At 39.3% G+C, this 19908-nt stretch overlaps 1 protein-coding gene across 3 annotated transcripts in view; it reads right to left on the bottom strand.

Annotated features, from left to right (window-relative positions):
- Positions 1-10331: 10331 nt before the first annotated feature.
- GABRA4 (gamma-aminobutyric acid type A receptor subunit alpha4) overlaps positions 10332-19908 on the bottom strand; it is a 43376-nt gene continuing 33799 nt past the window's right edge. For 2 of the 3 annotated variants that reach the window (XM_005490042.4, XM_074541545.1), the window contains one exon: positions 10332-18221. In XM_005490042.4, the coding sequence (XP_005490099.2) occupies positions 17688-18221 (534 nt within the window). In that variant the 3' untranslated portion in view covers positions 10332-17687. The remainder of the gene's footprint in view (positions 18222-19908) is intronic. The other variant, XM_074541546.1, reaches the window with a different exon arrangement.

The following is a 19908-nucleotide window of genomic DNA, read 5'->3' as shown; positions in this document are numbered from 1 at the left end:
TTGTGACAAAATTAACATAAACAAATTGTTCTTGCATTTATTCATAACTCAGAAAACTCCTCATAAATTTTATTTACTTCACAGACAATTTCAGTCTGATTAACTAAAGCATCCTTCTTCAGGAGAGCACTTGAGCGTGTCCTCAAATTCCACTGAATCCAATTATTAGGTTAGTTGAGGGAATCAGTTACAAAGAGAGATTGGGGTGGAGCACTGGACAAAGAAAAGCAGGAACTAAATAGCCAAGAAGGACAGAAACAGAATATGAGACAAAGCCTAAACAAAAACCAAACAAAGAAAAGGGCCAAAAACCCAGGACTTGAGATTAAATCTGGTGGCCTTGTGCCACTGTACTTCAGCTGTTGTTGGAATCTGTACCTCACTCTCCAGCAGTTTCAGCACACACAGTAGAAAATGTCTTCTTTACTTCTCTTGTGAGTTTCTTCATCACTCCCACAAAATTCTTTATTTTATACAACTTTCCCTAGAAAATTCTTTAAATAAACATGTTAGTAACATGGCACAAAGACATTTGTAACCTGAATTAAGTACTTGTGATTTCATCCAAGTTTAAAGACATAATGTAATATGTATTTACTAATTAGTGAAAAAACCTAAATAATGGTTACAGGCAAATAAAACAGCAATGCATTTGCAAGGACATAATGAATACTCATGGGGAAAAATCCATGACAATGAATTAACCACATGACTAAGTAATGATTTGGTTGATTTGCTCCATTTAGCATACCCCACTACTATGATAACAGAAGTAAGAGATGCTCACACTATATAATTTACTCAATGAACTTGTCTTTCATGTGAATAAGGAAACAATAAATCAAGGGCTGTGACACAAAAAAATGCTCAGGCTCATTCCCTCTGCTCGCACTTTAAGCCCCTGTAACCTGTCCCTGCCACAGGTCATTTCTTCTCATGATTGAACAACCAGACCAGAGCCTGTGCAGGGAGAGAGGCTAGATAATTAACCAAAGACCTATTCTGGAGTTCAGCACACTTTCCTACATGACCAAACTTAAACATTTTTTCAAGACTTGCATGGCATACTTGTTTAAGAAAAAGACACAAAAATAATGACCCCATTGATAACAAATTTTTATATTGTTGAAATTACGCCAATATTACCTGAGAATAGTGTTATCTTTTCCTCCCATCCATTGTACAGCTTTACTTCCCTGTTACCTGCCTTTCTCTCCTCCTCCTCCCCATTCCTAGGAAAAAAATGCAGGAAGAAAGGCCTTTGCTATGGTGTCAGTATGACATGGCATCTGCTTGGGTTTAAGTTCAGACTTTTACTATAGGTGTGGATGTTGGATTTTAGTGGGAGGAACCAGCACATAAAGTGTTGTGCTGGTTTTATTCCAGGGTTTGCAAGGTTCAAAGGAGAAGCTGTTGGTTTTCCTCCTCTGGGATCCCTGACTCCTTATGTTTATTTGAGAGTTAGGATGTCTCAGAAACGGATTTCAAAGATTAGGATGCTAAAGAGGGACTGTCTGGAGGTGGCTCAAAGGAAAACTGAGAACACAGCATATCCTAATCTTTCTTCAACCACTTCTTTGGGCTTCAGGCAGGTTTACAGTGAGATATGTTTTCTCCAGGCTAAAAACTCTAGGTGGGTTGCTGCTAACAGCATTTTTTCCCCCCAGGAAACTCTGCAGGTCTCATGTTTCTAGCACACCTTCTCAATTGTTTTCTCTGATGAGAGCATCCTTCTTCCTTTCTGGTAGCATTTATATGCACTGGTTTTGCATTCCAGCAGAGAGAGCACTCAATGCCTAAGCACTTAAAAGGCATTTCCAGCACAGGAACAAAAATTTTCATATGTAAGTTTTGATGTGCCTACTTACCCAGCTTTGCCCACAGACACTTTGGATAGAGAACTGAGCAATCCATTAGAGATTAGCTCTTTCCAGACCTTTCTCAGCATGTATAGACATGTATTTTTAACAAATTTCAGAATATATTAGAACAACTTCCCTGCCCATCACCTTTGCAGTATCAAAGTGGTGGCCATTTATTTTCATGTGATTCTGTTCACATCCCAGAGAAGACTAATGGCTTGTATTTTAGAATGCAGCTTATTGACAACAATGTTTGGAAATAAGGGCAAGATAAAACATGCATCATATTTTGATTGAAAAAGACCTGACAGGTGCCATGATATGTAGGTGGCCACAAGTTTGATAAATAAATATATTCAGAAGCAGCAATATTGGTATCTTAGCTAAAATTATTAAAGCCCAAGATGTTGCTAGGATCCTAGGCTCTTAAAATTACAGGAAAAGATGCTTCCAGTTAGAGAAATTAGGCAGATTTAACAATTACCCTCCTTGCGTTGTTACATTCATAAACAGTTACAATGTTTTCTTGAATTCAGGGATAGAATTCACCACATTTGCTCTCCAAAGGTGGCATTTTTGTAATCTTATATGATAAATTTAAAACATAGTAAAAGAGTCTTAAAATAATGCCAGCTGTGCCAGTTCTCAGGCAAAGCTCGGAGCCACACAGAGAGAATGGAAACACATCTCAAATACCTCTGTGTATAAACACCTCTGTGACCCCAGGGAATCTGGCAGGGCTCTGCTTCTGCATTCCTAAGGCATCCCAGCTTCTCAACCTTCAGCTGTCCATGTACAAAGCTGAGCTTACACACACACTGTCTCCAATGCACTGCTGTGCTTTATAGCTCACAATGAATCACACAGCACAGATGCAGTGCTGTTAGAGGAGCTGGAGATTTAGAGAAAACACAAGCACAACTTCCAGCCTGAACTGACAGACGTAATCCATTTCCATAAAAGCAAAGACTGTTATTAAGGAGGATAAATAGAGGAATCAAAGTCAAATGCATGGTAAAAAAAGAGGCTGGTATATTGCAGTAGCAAAAATAATTCAGATAGGCCCAGACTTGTGCAAATAATCAGGCCTGTTTAACTTCCAGCTGGACACCTCTACCCTTACAAATTATCTCATTGAGCCCCATATCAACACCACTATAACACCTAGTCACACCTAGTCACACCTAGTCATAAATCTGCTGTGGAATTCCAAAGATGATTGTGTCCCTGGGAAAAAATAGCCTTCCTATTGCTGGAATTGTGTCCATACAACCCACAGAGCATTTCAGCCTCTTCAGCTGAGTACAGTTCCCTTCAGGGCCAAATCAGAAGGCATTCTAACACATCCATTCCATCTCTATGTACATTACCTAGTGCTAAGGCTTCCTGGAGGTATAGGTTCCTTAAACAAGGGGTCCAGAAACACTGTGAAAAACATGCAGGAAGTTATCATCTCCTGAAGCAGCAATGGAATCATACATCTCTTTTATCTTCAGGTCCTGGACAGACTCCTGAAGCAAAATAGCTTCTACTATGCTTCAAGGGATCCCACAGGTCTTTTCCTTTGCTGTAATGGCCCACTGGCTGTGGTTACACACAGGTTACACACAGAGGTTTGTTATGTCAGCTGGGAGCTGACACGTATATACATGTTGTAAAACAGGCAGAAGACATTCAATGTCGTTTATGGGCAAGTGCTCTAATCATTAGCCTTGTAAAGGAAGAATGTAACAACACCTCCATCTGCAATCATTAAAAGAAAAAATCAACAAAGCAAAACAAAACAAAAAACCAAACAAAAACCACCAAACACCAAAAAAAAAAAAAAAAACCAGTAGATAAAACACCAGGGAGCTCGGAGTTGTTAGTGTCATTTTGGCAGGCTCTCCCATGCTGTGAACGACACTTCAGAGTAGCTTTTTATTCAGCTTCTTGTTATCTGAAAAAGAAAACACTTCAATGCATTTTTAATGAATTTCCTGTAGTTTGAAATGAAATTTTCTCAGTTGAGAAAGTAAAAATCTCCACAGAACAAACAGAAAATGTCATTTAAGAAAAATAGCCAAAATTGCAATAATACAGTGAGTACATCTGGACACACTGCCCATCCTAGAATGCCTTTGGCAATTTGCCCTAATAGCTTCACACCTCCTAGGTCTCCAGCAAGTTTCCTTTCACACTATCCATCAGAGCTGACACATAAATTCCATCCAAAGGCTTTCATCAGCATTAAAGCACTTCAGCAGTACAGGTAAGTTCTCTATTCCTCTTAGAGACCTTCCAGCACATCTGAAAAACAAGCCTTTGATCTATAATTTCTCTAAATTTTGCTGGCTTAATCAAATAACTCACACCTTCATCTTCCCTCCCCTAACAGCATGAGGGTGCTACCAGCTCCTTCCTGCACTCAGACTGGGACTACCCTCCACCTTGTATTTGGAATTTTTCTTCCAGGCTCACTTGGCTGTGCTGAAGTTGATGCAACTTCTGTCTCTCTGTGCCTGCACTGGCTGCCCTCCTGACATGACAATTGCTAGCATAAGCTATGAAATGTCACATGAGCTACAGCCAGCCTTTTCCTAGATGCTTCTTCACTTTTATCTGGAGCTGTCATCTTGCTGGATTCCGAGAAAAATTTAGTGTTACCATTTCAGAACACTGGACAGGCTGAGCAGGTTTTACCTTTATATACATACCAGGTCACAGGCTGTTCAGTAGATGAACACTGATATTCAGCATTTGAGACCAAATGCTGAATTTGGTCCATTTCATTTTGGTCCAAATTCAGCATTTAAGACCATAGTTGCTTGTGTCTTCTCCAGGGCCATTTCAAAAGTGCATCCAAATATAAATTTGAGAATACAAACTTGAGACTCAACCCTGCAGAAAGGAAGAAGGGAAAAGGGCAGAAGGCAGTGGTAGGCAAAAAGCCAGAACCTGACTTCCACAACCAAGTCCTCCTCAGCTGTGCTGTTCTCCTAAGAGAAGCACTAAATACTACATATAAAAGTAAATATATTTAATGGGAATTGAGAGCTCCTATTCCCAGCTTAATATCAAATATTTCATGGGCCCACAGTAAGACCACTCAGACAGAAAACACAGGCTCAATTCCCTTAAACTCAGACTGAATATATATAAAACAGAAGTCTCATGCTCCTACTACCAGAAATGGATCTAATGCTCTTAAGAAGCACTAATCACACCCAGTACACAAAGAGGTATTAAAAATTAATTTAGGAAGTGTTTTTCACCCTCCCAAGTGAAGTTCCTGATAATTTTCAGCCTTCAGGTTGAATCCATCTTATACTACCAGTAGCCACAGTTCTAAATTACATAAAACCTGACCCCAGCATCCACTGAAACTCTCCTCAGATGCTAAACAGGCCTTGCCATAACCTAACAGCAGAAATCCCCATCTAATCAATGCAAGTGACGTGAATAAAATGTGTGAGGTGGGGTAGGTAGTATCATGCCATGTAGCATTAAGTGGCAGCAGCAGCATGTATGACTAATTTGTGCTACAGGCTTAGAAATGACAGCCACAGAAGCTAGGAGAAAGGGCTGTAGTCTCCCAAATCTATGATCTAGCTGTGGTTGTCAAACATAGCAGATTTCTTGGCATCAACATCTGTCCCTGAAGCAAGCAGCAATTACAGCACTTTGCAGCACTGCAAGCCATTCTGACAGCTTTCAGCTCAGCCTGCAAAGACATTTGATGGTCCTGGCCACACTTAGCAAAATAAACTAGGATTCCCCACTCCCTGCTTTGCATGGGCCACTTCTCAGACCAAAATAATTTCTCCATACATGCCTCTATAGATATATTTGTTGCAAGCTATAGTTCATTTTTGCTGAAATACCAATTTAACAAGTCTGTGGCTTCTAATGTACAGAAGCTTTGCCAGGCCCAAGTAAAGAATAATAGAAAATCACTTCAGGTCATATTAAGAAATAAAGCAGCTGATGAATGTTCTGTTGGCAGTTAAGGCAAGAAGGAAGTGCTCTCTTGGATTATCTCACAGGAATAAAAAATAAATAAATTAGATAATACAGTGAGCATTGCTAATCTGTGTATTATTTGTTTCTGCTGCTGTGACAGAGGCAAGGTAATTCATGTAGCTTTTAGCTTGTTGACATAGTGAGATACATCATGGCAATGATACATCAGTAACTGGTCTGCCATCTTAATAAATAATAAAGCAGATTAACATTCATCATATTGCTCATGAAACCCATCCCTTTATCTGTTCATATCTAAAACATCAGGTTGATGGAACCATTTAGCTAGCATCAGTGTTGCAGCAATCATTTCAGGAGAATCCATATTAAAGAGGTTTACTGTATTCCTTTCTCTTTCTCCTTCAGGCCACAATTAGAAAGACAACTGTTTAAGAACTCTCACAATTGTATTTTATTTGACATCAGCAATACACTGGAGTATAATAGGAACAATTTTTTTTGCACAATCTTTCTTGCAAGATGGATTTATTTTCCAAATACATAGATGTTCATAATACAGGAAGGTAACAGTTAAGCTGCACAATAGCAAAACAAGTTGACAGCTATCAAACCACCTTTTAAGTTTGTTAGTATAGTCAGGTGACCAGCATTGAACATATCATTCAAATAATTTAGTTAACCTCTGATTCTTCAAATCTTCCCAGCCACATTGTTCCATGCAACTAAAATGTGCACCAAGAATAGTGTAAAAGAATTCAACAAAAGGCTTCCCTTGCTTTGATTTCCTTTCAGTTTTTCCCCATGTATGAGCCAATACAAAGGGATAAACATCAGAATTTGGAATGGCACAGGAACTCTTGCAACATGCATCGAGGTCAGCCACATATTGCAGAAGTAGTAAGTTATGACAGAGAAGATAGAACTTTCCTACAGGGGGTGTTTAAAAAGCATTTTTACTGTGTTTGCCTTAAGTGTATTTTCTGCATGCCAGTACTTTTACCGAAAAAAAATTATAAAAGTACTTCCAAAAGCTTCATATATTTCACTGGGAGTCTTCCTTGCAATGTCTAAGCCTAAATCCAGATGTTTTGGTTGCAATGGACAGGGATTCTCAGGAAAAGAAAAGCTTACAGTAAAACAAAATATCAGTAAATATCACATTTTTATTTAACTTCTTTTCATTTTCAACTTAAAATGACACAATATATATGACATATAGCAGCAGCTACACATCACATATAAATACTTTTTGGGGGGGGGGATTCCTGATACACAGGTCTTAAACTTCGAATTAGCACAGAAGTTGGTATCTCCCAGTCTGCCCCTCAGCTGTGAATTTGTGAGTAGAAAGAGTGGGAGAAAGGATGCTCTCCATCATTTGTTAGATAGACTGATTTTAACAGCTCATTAAAGTGCCCCAGCAGTTTGGAATATAAGGACTGGCAGAGTGCAAGGGTGGTAGATAAAGGTGAGAAAAAGTTACCCAGAGCAACTCCTAGGTGCCTTATTTACTTACTACCAGCAAGTCAATACTGTGTTTGCAGATGGACTTTTAACACACTGTCTCTGCTCTGGATGCCTGCTAATGATGCAGCACAGAGCACAAGTTAGTCATCCAGAAAATCAGAAACCTGAAAACTTTTGTCTGTTCTACAACTGACCTGTATCTTAAGCAGGTTTATGCACTAGCACTGGATCTTGAAGCCCACCCCTAAATCCTTACACACCATTCCTTAGGACTCCAGCCCTATAACACTGTGCCTTCTGCTTGACTGCCAGGGTTTATCTGCCCCTGGCGTGGATGCACCCTGTCCCTGCCCCAATTCTGCTGTCCACCTGGGGGTCGAGATGTGACGCATAGACAGCCTGTGGCCAAAGGGAAGGCGTGGTAATCCCACACCATCCCAGAAACTGCTGCTCCTCACCTCAGCCACACAGCAAGGGAGCAAAGTCAGGGGCAGAACCTGAACAAATCAAAACTGTGCAAAAGTAGCAGAACACGCCAAAGATTGGTTTAGATTGTTCATTTTGGAAGTTTAAGACGGCTAATGAGAAGCCCTTAAACCTAATTCAACTCTAGCATCTTACCTCAGGAAAATGCCTCAGCTGTTCTTATCCAGAACTGGGATACCTTGTCCTGCTGAACAGATTGCTCCACCACTTACAGAAACATGCTACAAACTCAGCAAGGCCAGCACTGAGTGCCCTCTTAACTGGATTGATATACTGGACCTAAAAATTCCTAGGTCTTCCACAGTTCGCACATGGCATAGCAGAAAGAAATCATGGAAGTGTACAGGGAAGCTGGTTAATTGCATATTTAGTAAGATCAACTGAGCATGTGAAGATCAAAGAAAGCCTTTTTTTCACTCGCATATCTTTTCTTATCTGATTTCACTATATTTATGTATACGATACCCACAGAAGAAGCGAGAAGTAGCACTTTAAAACATCTCCACAGAATCTTCCCACTTTCTATTTATATATTGTCTCCACATTGTCCAAAGAGAAAAAATATAATCCATGTATTTATTAAATGGCTATTGAATATCCCACAGCTAAGCATCTGATTTAGCTTAACAGAAAATCCATATACATTTCACCTTACCTTCCTAAGTGAAATGTCTACAAAAAAAATTCACATTTTCAGTACAGAGAAAATATTTTTGCATATAAAATGTTTAAAGATTTAGCTAGATATCCTCCAAATTAGTGATTTTATTTGAAAACAAAAGCTATCTTTGTGAGATAATCATACACAGAAGTTTGCATAGAAGTGTTTCCTACCTTCCTGAAGTTTGCAATGGAGCTTATGATTTCCATGTCTGCAGGTGAGGAAGCCTCTTTAAAACAAAAAAGTTTAAAAATGAGAAGAATTCAGCTTGATTTTCTTCTTAATAATTACACAACAAAATGGAGAAATGTGCATAATTATGCAACAAAATAGAACATCAAAGAGAACCCCCTTTTTCCAGTGTTTAAGTTACAGGAGAGATGGTGGGGGCATAATAATTAGACCTACAAAAAGTCAGCGCTGCAGTTCTGTCTCTGGGAAGGCCCACAAGCTGCTGGCAGGAGCCTGTGGGTACTTACCTGGCAGCAGCACTAAGCATCTTCTGTTTCATTACCAGACCTGTATTTGTCACTCCCACCACTCTTCATTTCAGAGCATTTAGCAGATAGGCAAGGAGCAGACGAGGTGCAGTACACCTTGGTGCTCCTCTGGGACCTTCTGTGCGCTGTTGCAGTGCACACGAGCAGTGCTGACCTGAAGGAAGTTTTCACTCTGCCCTATTTTGTACTCCAAAAAAGCATTTTCCATCCCCCTCCCACTACTCCAAAGACCCTGCTGTACTACAGGACAGCTTGGATGCACAGCAACATGAGGGCATCCCAGCCGGCAGCAGGAGATGCCTCACATCTTTTCAGTCTTCTAGCCACAGCACCAGAACCCTCAGGGGAGATTAACTGTGCTGATCCTCGGGCAGGATTTGCAGTTGGAGCTGAATTCCACATTGCACTCAGCTTGCTCCTACACTGCCTATTTGGAAAAGGGGCTTAGGGGGCATTTTCATAAGTGGCTTAATCCAATATAAGCTCTGCTCAGCCTCTGAGAGAGGCAGCCACACTCTCCTTAGCCTTTCTTTCTGACCATAGACTCCCATCTTCTCCCACACGAGCAGCACAACAGCCCTCATGCACCCACTGTGGGTACACACACACACACACACACACACACCTTTGCCTTTTGTGGATCCATGCTCTGCAAGTGCCAGCTTGTGAATGTACATTTTCAGACATGGCAACTCTAAATGCAGGTGCAGCCCACACGCTGCAGCACTGACTGGATTATCAGAAACGCTCAGCACCAAACAGCTCCCGTGAATTCAGGTACAAGAATGAAGTCTTCAGATTTAGTAGGAAAGCATGATACTTTAAAAAAAACCTGGTTGGTGCTGTGATGAAAGCTGTTTTCTTCACCCACATCCCCTCTGATAACTGAATTAAATCAGAGACAGCATGCTTTCTATTTAGTCTCTTAAACATAAAGCAAGTTAAATGCTAAACATTCCAAAGTGCTTCATTACTGAAAATTAAATATACAGAGCACCAGAAAGATTATTTTTTTTAATGTTACTGTTTACATTTTTGGTTGAGAAATGTTCTAAAACAAAGGGAAGCAGTAAAACTTAATAAAACTCATTCTTTTCCCTTTCCTATTCTGTCTCCTAATTCTTCCTGGCGGACAAAGAAAATACCATTTTTGCAAACAGCTTCAATGGAACACAAATGTTTATAATAGCACATTAGACACTTTTCTTTAATACTTTCTCATTATACTTATAATGAAGGAATAATTATTTCTAGGCTGTTTCCTGCCAGATGCAGTTCTAGTACCTCTAATAGGACATATCTTAAAATAACTGCTTGGTAGCAAGAAATTAATTTTTTCATCCATACTCATGTTTTCCCTTCTCTCCTTTTCTCTCTCTTCAAATAACTTCATTGATTTGTGTCTTTCAAAAATTCTGGCCTCTTTTTTTGTTGTTTTTTTTTTAGTCCATGACTTGTCATTGATATAATACACAAAATCACCTCTGTGGAGGAAAAATGACCACAGGGGCACAGGAGGTTTGAGACAGCCTGAGAGAGCCTCTGTTTTAATGACAGTGGAGGGAAGGGGAGAATCCTCAGGCTGTGGTTTCACACCATCATTAACCCAGCTCAAAGCATCAATCAAGGCTCCCCACACCCTCCTTTGTACCAGAACTGAGATGGGAGTCAGATTAGATAGACCCCACTACTACCAACCAGCCAAAAGGAAACAAGACAAAATTGGGAGTTTAGCCAGACAAGTTCTTTCAGCCTGCTTCCCCACAAACACTGAAATTCTTCCCCACACACAAAGCAAGGCAATAAAGAAGAAGGTGAGAGTGCTACATTCAGCAGTAATGTACACTTATGGTGTAGTCTCAAAAAAAGCTTGCAAAAAGCTCATGGATTCTGCTTGTAGCCTCTCTGGGGCAGACTGCTCCAGAAGATGGCAGAACATAAGCCAGCTCCAATTCAGAAGCCTCTAAGAATAAACATGCCCTGAGTCCTGCCTTGCCCAATGTGCTTCATCAGCCCTTCAAACGCGGGTTAAGTATTCAAGACCAGAATTTTTCACAGGTGGATTATTTTTTACCACAAAAGCACTGCTGGTATTGATTTGCAAAGGCATGTATCTATGAAACAAATATTTTAAAGTGATTGCTCAGGAGCTCTGGTTATCTGAAACACCTCAAATCTCCACCACTCCTCTGGTGATAGAGAATGTTGCCACAAATTAACAAAAAAATGAAATACATGTACATACAGAATCATCTCCTTATGAAAGGTTCATTGACAACCTGGCACATCCTAACAGAAAAGGAGATTTTCAAGCTCGCAAATACAAAGCACACTGTGACATTACTCTTAGTAATAAGGTTAGATAGCTCATATTTCAAAATAACTTTGAAGAAGTACTTGTAGACATTCTTTATTTCTGAGCCCTCCATCCTCATAGCAGTTTTACTTACCATGGAGATGAGCCACCAGCACAATATGATGATACAAGACAAAGCAGTACTCAACTAATTTTTTCAATGTATTGAGCTCAGAAGTAGAACTGAGTGTTTCATACTGTCATCTGCTTCTTCTACCAAACTCCAATTAAGTATTTTCCAAGGATGAAAACATATTCACAATCAATGGTTTTCTTTAGTGTTTCTTTATGTCATCAGATCATTCACAGACTGCTGTCAGTTAACAGCAACCTGGATCCTGCATTCACAAAAACACTAAGCAAATGTTGACCCAACAGCAAGATGACCAGCAGGAAATAACCCAGATTTCATGCTACTTGAAGATTAATTCAGTAATATCACATTCTTCCTCCAGATCTTTTTCTTGAAAACAGGTATATGAAGATACTGATAAAAAAAATACCTACCTCACATGGTGTTTTCCATCCAGAAAGGTACTCTTTCAATATAGAACTACTAGCAAGTGCATCTTGACTCTGCTTCCTTAAAATTCAGGGAAATCATATTATTTCAAGGAAGGAATATATATATATATATATATATATATATATATATATATATATATATATATGCTGCAACAGCATTAGTATTTTTAAATGCTAGAACTACACTATTTTTTTTAAAACCATTCAAAAATTGATGGGAGTTTGGAGGGTTTTCTAAAAAAGGGAATCACCAAGGCTTTTGTTTACCAGTGTTATTTTTATTTTGAAAAAGCCATCATGCTCTCCATTCCTCTTGCACAAGAAAATGAAACTAGAACTATGACCAAAAATATAGTGAACTGCAATGGATATTAACTGGCTTTTTTTGAAATCCTTTCCAGCGGAATAATACAAAAAGCATGAGAAAATCTAAGAGATACTTTTAGATGCAATAAGTTATGGACTAGGAGACAATGCTATTTAATTCTGAAATAAATACCTACCAATTTCTAACTCATGTGAAAACAAATTATATTTTGCAAATTCTATCAGTTTTACAATAATTGCATTTTTCATTCCCTCCAGTTAACACAGAATATAACATTAGCAAAAAGAGATCTTTACAGGGTGCTCTGTACTTCGCACTACTCTCACTTGCCTGGGATGTGGCAAAAATTTACTTTCAGAGTCTGATTTACTCAGAACACACTGAAACTCTCCCCACATTCGCATTCTCCAAAATAGCTACATCTTGACTCTGAGGAGAGGCCTACAAATGAGGATGGTACAAATTAACGCATATCAGACACTTTCAAAATGGCACATTTTTCCTTCCAGTAAACTTCCCTTTTAAAGTGCACTGAAGAAAATGAAAAACACATATTGGTGCCAGTGGATACCAGTAGAGATTCTTTAAAAAATGTAAACTCACCTTGGAAGCCCACAGTGAAAGAAATGCAGGATCTTGAAAAAAACCCTAAATAATTTTAAAAGATGCTGCTGTCATTTAACTTAATTTTTCTTGGATTTTTCCCCATTTTTTGGGGGGTTGGTGTCTGGTGGTTAATACTGATCCCCATAATGCTATTTGCCTCTCAGATTTTAATTGAGTATGAAATTTGTTTATGCAGTTTTGTTCCACCACATATAAATAGAGCAGCAATAAAGCTTATGCTTTATTGCTTTACTCCTGTCAGAGTATGAAGGGAAGCATCTCCTTTTCTTCCCACTTTAGCACTGACCTGCTGCAAACTTACTTCTGTATAGCCCTGAAGTTCTGTAAGACTTCTACAACTCTGATCATCCTTGGCTTGATTGATATCATCAGCAGATGTTATACTAAACCTAGGCTTCTCAACAGTACAGCTGCTTTTTTTCTAATCTATTTTTCAATATTAGGATTAAATAAAAACAAAGGTGGGTTTTTGTCAGCCGTCTGTATTGCAATCCGTAACCAGTGCTAGCCACACAGACCCCTTCTATTTTAGTGAGGTCAGGCCCTATTGGCAAGTCCCAGGAAGGCAAGGAACTCACCAAAATTTCTTTCCTCCTTCCAAGTTAAGCAAAAGTTATAAGAAGTGTGCAAAGCCCATGATCTATTCTGCTACTCAAGCAGAGCTCTGGCAACTCTTGGGATTTGTATGTGTAGTGTGCTGCTATAGCACACTGAAAAAGGGTCTCCTAAGGAATCTGTAGGATCTATGGGAAAATGTCCCAGATACCCAATGTGTGTCCCTTACAAAGCCTGTGTGTCATTTCTCCCATTCTGGCCTTCCCTACACTTCTAACAGCACAAGGAATATGGAAAGACAGGCTTTGGATAATTTGGATAAATAGATAGGGCATACCCTGACAGTCTCACATGGCATACAGGCAATGAGCTACAGCATCAAGGGACACAGAGGCCAAATGACACACAGGAGGTGCGCAGTACAGTGGAAGAAGATGGAATTCTGGGCATATAAAAAAAGCTGAGTTCATTCAATTTTTTGTAGAAATACTGGTTAATCCTATTAAATAAATTTACTTGGTTCCCCCATTTCTGGGTAAGGTCCATTCTGAATGTTGAAGATGATGAGATGCCAAAGGCTACACTTGAACACCCTGTAATCAATAACTCTCAGCTCCTGTCAACAGAAGAGCTCTAATCACATTCCTTATTAAACTATTTACCTCTTTCATTCAATTATCATCCAGTTTACTTGCCTGATGAAAGGGTAATGTAGAGTGGATAACTAAGCAGTTTAAAGTCTTTTTTCCCCCTCAAAGACACACGGGAGAAGAAATGTGCTACCAACATCCATTTGATGGACACAAGTCCATTTTAATAGGAGGAAAAACAGATTCCAGTACTGCTGGTGAGCTCCAAGAGTTCAGGTCACCTTGAAGGGCTGGGGGCTAAGCTGGCAACCCTTCTCATCTTCATTATTTTCAGTTGTAGTGAAACCTGTTAACAGTAGGCTCAAAATTGACTACAAACCACAGGTCAGTTCCTGTGAAGGTGATCTTCCTGAACCAAGTTTTTAACTGTTTTTCTCAAGTGGCTGCATTAGTGGTCAGGGCTGCATCACTGCAATCTGTAGGAGTTTTGTTGCTGGTAACAATGTCTCTGAGGAAATATCAGTGGAGAACTACCTCTGTTTCCTTATAAAGATTTTTGTCTTTCTCTCCAGTTTCCTTTCCTGGTTGATAGATGTGAACTTATCTGAAGTGTTTGGTTAGTTTTAAACCACTATGATACTGTCAAAAAAAGATTGTTCAACAAAGCCAATAGAAAAAAAAGGAACAAAAATCTAAAAATATAGCTCCTGTAGAGTTCATCTCACTGAACCTCATCTCTAATAAGCTGTTCGGTCACTGAAATGACACCTGCAATGTTCTCCATTAGGATTTTAGTTAGCAGATTTGGGCTGCTATATTAAGCATATATCTCTTTTGTGCTTTCAAGTTATGGTATCACTGGTATATTGCAGTGCTCTTTTTTGTTTTACTGTCTCTGATCATCCAGGGAGATTAAAAATAATGAAGAACAACTGTTAACAATAAATTCCTATTTACATTGTCCACATGTAATTTGGAAAGGTAATTATGGCAATTTCTTCATATGCTGCAACATAAAAATGTAGTAAAGTTCAATAAATTAGTCCTAGACTCATCATGATTTTTTTTAATGTACTTCATTTTGAATTTAGGCATGGAAGTTTTGGAACTTTTGGTACTTCAGAAATACACTGGATATTTAAAGTAAGGTAACTTTTTCTGTGGTATCATTAAAAATTTCTCCCAAAATGGAAGCATAGAAAGAAATACTTGTAGTTTATTATTTTTGCAGTCCTTTTTCCTTCTTTTAAGTCTTTAAACAGAAACTACAAGTGAATTGAAGCAGCACATTTAGATCAATCTTAGCTTGAACTAGTGTTGATCCCACTGAAGAATGGACTAGAGAAAGCTGATTATAAAATCACTATACAGGGATGGGTGGAAAGAACAGACAACTGCTTCTAATGAATTGTTTAAAGTTCTGCCTGTGAGAGAACATCCTTGGTTTTCATCACAGAAAAAAAAAGCAAAGAGTAATTTCATTAACTTCTGGTGCAAATACTAAGTTCTCCACACAGCAGGTCACCATTTTTCATGCTAGACGTACTTTATCACCTGCGCAATTATAAGCAGTAATTGCCAGAGGTTTCACTTTGTTTATTCTGGTTTAACCAAATAAACAATCCCTTGCATACCATCTTCTATTCCGACAATTTGTAACAATGTGACCTAATTAGAGAGGAAACCGCTACAGCAACTAGCAGTGCATCCAAAGATACAAACTACTGCAGTTGGACATCATGCATGGGTGCTCCATTTCCAGTTCTCCATTATGACACACAATGTTTTCCTAATGAGTGCTGTAGTCTCAACCATCTTCCAGATGTATAAGATGAAAAAGGAAAGAACCATACCTGGCCCTTTGAGAGCATCCCTTAAGTAAAAGAAAGACTTAGGCAACTGATTATATCACTCCATTATAATAAAGTTACATAAGACATTTCCACTGCATTCTATCATCTACAGTTCATTATTACATATGAAAGAACCATCTGGGATCCATACTGCACACTGCAGTATCTCTTGCCAGGTATTTCCCAGGTTCCACAAGTTAAAGGTCAGATTCTCAGCCATGAGCTGGCTAAAAGGCTTGGAGACACAGAGGCACAGTCATAGTTTCACCATTATGGGGCTTTTTACCCTGACTCTTGTCTAGGGCAGTCTCCCTTTTGTTGCCAGCAGCTTGTGGTCTCCAGAAGTCCCTTGGTCATTCTCTGGGCACAGAACCACTGAACACTCACCTGATGTGCCCTGCAGCACAAGACTTTGACAATAGGCTACCAATCTCCTATCCAGTCAGCTGAAGCTAAGGATTACTCCAGACCCTTTAAAGGCACAGCCAGAGCATAGCTGAGAATTTGGCTCTTGATTCTCACTTGTCACCTGCACAGAAACACTAACCATTTGCCAAGCCAGACAATTCTGTACAAACATTTCTTTTATTTATTGGCAATTTGTTTCCTATCTGTTCTAGTGAAAATAATGTTTATGATTAGGATTTCTATCAGGTTTAACTATTCAACTCTTTAATAATGTTGCCTGCTTGCATATTGCAATTCGGTAAGAAAAGCACCTATCTATGCCACAGTTTAAAGTGAACAAATGGATAATAAATTAACATTTTTAGCCTGGGATCCACCTAGAAAGTTTACTTCCTTATTTATACCACAGCAGTCCTTCTCAAAAAGAGTGTCTTTCATTCACTCAGTGACATGCCACACTCATCTGTGCACAGGAAATGGGGCTTTTTTTGCTTAATTTTCAAGCCACTTTTAAAACTGTGTTGAAAATTTAACTTGACACAAACATTACATAAGGAGGTGGAGGGGGGAATGGAATATGTGTTTAAAGGAAATCAGGAGTGTAACTGAAAAGTATGGGGGGGGGGGGGGAAACAAAAAACAAACCAAAACCCAAAGCATCCAAAGAAAAAGCAAAGAATTTAAATGAAAAGTTGAACATTGTGGTCTGGTCCTCATCTACTATAATTGATGTAATTTAGGAATAAATCCACTCAAGCTGGTCAGCAAGGTCAAAGAAGAATCGCCCACTTAAGATCACCTTACCAAACAAGAAAATCCAATTTTGAGAATTACATCAGATTTCAGATTTTACAAGGTTCACTCATTCTTAGTTTGGTGTGAGAATTTCCCAGGTTACAATGCAAAATAATGCTTAGTAAAAATATACGGAGCTCTACAACTCCTTTGCATAACTTTCCTGGAGTTGCACTCTCCCAGGCTGGACTCTCTTCCCTTTATTGATTTTCTTCCCCCCTATTCTGTCAATTTTAATCTAGCAGGGAAAGTCCTTTTCTAGCAAGCACTGTCAAAATATACAGGACATAGACCTCGCACTCAGAGAATGCAATGCTGTGTGCAGACAGCAGTGCTGGGTGCCCCAGGCATTTGTGATGGCCAACATGCATATTCCTAGCAGTCAGATGTGTTCCACTGCACAGCTGTGCACCTCTGCCTCTGATTTCTTTCAGGTGCATGTTCCTCCCAATTGCAAGTTCTGTGCAACCAGAGTAGCTTAAATCAAGCAAGTGTTGGTTCATTGCTGGCTGAAGGGAGGAAGAACCATTACTGTTATCCATTACTCTGTTAAGAGTTAACAAATTATCCCCAATAACTCCAGCCTTTAGAACGGGAAAGTACCACACAGCTTTTATAAATAAGAATTACTGACCTTTTTAAATAGTTTCAAAAGAAGAAACTCTGCATCAAATGTGAGTATAATTTAGGAACTACTACATAGCAGCAAAACTACATTAGACTTTCTGATTTTTCCATGGTATCCTTGGATAGATACACCACCCAGTAGACCATGTTAAATGCTCCAAAGGTAACAGGAAATAAAATGCGTGCATATTTGTCTATCTTACTCGTGCCAGAGTGGGAGGCGGGGGGAGGAGGTGGTGTGACAGCAGATGGCTTTGCAGATGCTCCTAATGTATTAGGTGTGGTGGTCTGAATCTGCTCCAGTCTAGATCCAAGCAAGTGCTGAATGGAAGGGGATCCAGCTGTGGCATGCTGGGATACAAATCCAGTCAAAATTGGGGTAGAAGGAGGAGCTGGAGGGGTAGCTCTTGCAGAGGATAATGTCTCCGATGCGTTGATTCGTGTGAAAGGGTTGGGACTCGATGCAGAAAGGGAGTGGGGGGTAATGTCAGAAGACCCCTGAGCTACAGAGGGAGGCTGGACAGAGCTGTGCCTTGTGTCAATTCGGCTCCCACCATCAGCTTCAGACTGTACTGTGGCATTTGTTCTTTTCCTCACATTTGAATTGGCATCTGTACTCTGCAAAGTTACAAAAAAATACTTGTCATTCTTAAAATAAACACTCAAACAAAAGCAATGGAAACTATAATCAAGCACTATCCAAGTAATACTCACAAATATAACCATAGCAGATCCTGAAGAACAAAGATACCAAAAAAATTATGAAAATTGATTTAATAGCATATAAAGTGACAAACAAGAATTCCTTTTACCTGTGGCTGAAATAGCAGAGTGAAGACATCACACTCCATGTGGTGCAGTACCTATACAAACTGAATACCATGAAGCTAAGGATTCTCAGGCTAGAGTCACAGCTTTTTCCAGGCTCAAGCTCAAAACAAGATTCCCCAATGTCACCTCTTTCTCTGATGATATAAAAACATTCTAGATGCAACTTTCCAGCCATGAAGGTTTATTTATTCTATATATCTCCAGAAAAATAACTACCATATACTAGGAACTCGTCTTCTGCAGAAGAGGCTATTAAAATGCAAGTATTCAGCAAACCAAGTTGCCACATTGCTGCTCTTTCAGAAATAAAGCCAGTGCTTTTTCACAACAACCATAGGCAATAAATTAACCAAGCACAACTGAACCAGGGAATAAATTAGTCTCTCATCAATTATTCCTCTCCGTTCATTAGGTAAGAGAAGTGGTGAATTCTCCATCACTTGGTGTCTTCAGGCAAGTCTGGCTATCTTTCTGAAAGATATTCTTCAACCAAATAGTACTTATTAGGCTGCTTGAGAAACCAAAATACAGATAAGGAAGTGCAGGAATTGAAAATCCATCAGAGTTTAACATGCTGACTTTTGGGAGTAGGACTTGGCTTCTGCCTTTATTCTCTGCACTTAAGAGGAAGACTAACATGTCCTGAACTTCCTTCTGGAAAGGTATTTAAAGAATTCTGACCTTCAGCAATGCATCTAAATATGATGTAAAACATACAATACTTTAGATATAATATGTGAATATCTTCTAATTAAGAAACTAACTGATTTCCAGAAGACAAAGACTTGAGGACAGATAGGGTACCTAGGTCTAAATACAGACAGGATGAAATAACCACTAGTTATATATAAAAAGTCCTAGGTTTTATGCCTCTCTGATGATTCCCAAGCATTGCCCTGCACCATACCAACTGCGCCTTTGGCTCCCCTTCCCTCCAGCCTTCCCAGAGAACCCTGCCAAAGCTCACAGCAGAACTCAAAGGGAGAGAAACCAGGCAGCAATGTCTTTCCTCCTTCATCCAACAGCAGCTCTCTCCAGCCAAGCGACAGAACAGTGACAGAGACTAGGTTATGTGTTATTCAAGGTACTAGCAGTACCTTGAGTAGTGACAGGAGTGACACTGTGTCTGTCTGCTACACCAATTGTGCTTTCACTGTTCTGCTCAAGGAAACTGATAAATTGAAGCTGAAAAGAAATCTAAAAAAAAACTTAAAAAAAAATCAAATCACTTGATAGTATTCCCATCATGACCAGAATGCCGGTGCCTAACCCTGTTAATTGCAGTACAAATCTGTCACTGGCAATACTGTTGGCCTGAATTTATCTGAAACTGTCACAGCTTTATGCCTATTCATGTCTGATGTATTTGCCAGCTCACAGTTGATATATCAAAGAATCCCTCTTAAATTTCAGTTTTCCTTGCTGCATAGAAGCATGTCAATCCCTTTTATTTATTATTCTGCATCTGCAATCC

Source organism: Zonotrichia albicollis, chromosome 5 (assembly GCF_047830755.1).
Source record: "Zonotrichia albicollis isolate bZonAlb1 chromosome 5, bZonAlb1.hap1, whole genome shotgun sequence".
Classification (NCBI taxonomy): Eukaryota; Metazoa; Chordata; class Aves; order Passeriformes; family Passerellidae; genus Zonotrichia; species Zonotrichia albicollis.
This window is presented reverse-complemented; position numbering and strand designations above follow the sequence as displayed.